The following is an 834-nucleotide window of genomic DNA, read 5'->3' on the forward strand; positions in this document are numbered from 1 at the left end:
ATTATTATTATTATTATTATTATTATTATTACCTGACTGTGTCTGCGCTGCCCGTTTCGCCGATGACGGTAGAGAACCTGACTAAGATGGGAGTCTTCTTGCCTACCTTTGAGAAGACCGTGGCCTTGGTGTACTGGGTGATGTCGTTAGTGACCACGAAGTAGCCGAAGGCTCCTGCGGGCAACATCATTAAATAAAAATAATACATAACAATAAATAATACATAAACAAAGGTGGATAGTTCCTTCCCACCAAGATTTCCAAGTGTTTGAAACATTCCACATATTTACTTATATAAAGTGACACTTTATATACCATTGCTGTAACATTCCTTGTGTATGCCTGCCTTAAATCTCTGTCGAAAATCAGAATTAAATATTACTGAATATTCCACATATAGGTAAGTAAAAATAAAAAAATATGTTGATGCCACCATTCGGAAAGTTAACGCTAAGTCCCTTAGGATAAAAATAAAGCAATGAAAGAGATCGCAGTTGAATGACTTTGGTTAGATAAGGCTCTCGAGTAATTGGTCTCCTGTCGTTCGTCTAAGAACCGTAAAAATTGAACAGTATCAGGAATATATCGACTTATCTGGTCCCCTTGTCTTTTCGTGAAATTAGTTTTTTATCTCTTGGACATTAAAAATTTTAATTATATTATTTTAATTTTAAATTTTGGTTAGGAAGTTCAGCATTGTTTAAACTGATACAATTTTTTTTTTACTTTTAACTTACTATGTTACAAATAAAATAATACATAAAGACCTTAATGTTCCCTATGTAACCGATCTAGCCCGAACCAGATATCACTCCTTCCATTATAAATTCTCTA

General features: G+C 33.6%; 1 protein-coding gene across 1 annotated transcript in view; it reads right to left on the reverse strand.

Moving 5' to 3' along the window:
* The window catches only part of LOC106678101 (catalase), a gene marked incomplete in the record, with an annotated part of 109,975 nt that overhangs the window by 23,316 nt on the left and 85,825 nt on the right, over positions 1-834 (reverse strand). The window contains 1 exon segment of the mRNA XM_067045372.1: positions 33-174. Within this exon segment, the coding sequence (XP_066901473.1) occupies positions 33-174 (142 nt within the window).

This window comes from Halyomorpha halys, unplaced genomic scaffold (assembly GCF_000696795.3).
Source record: "Halyomorpha halys isolate HHAL.00 unplaced genomic scaffold, Hhal_1.1 Scaffold123.1, whole genome shotgun sequence".
Classification (NCBI taxonomy): domain Eukaryota; kingdom Metazoa; phylum Arthropoda; class Insecta; order Hemiptera; family Pentatomidae; genus Halyomorpha; species Halyomorpha halys.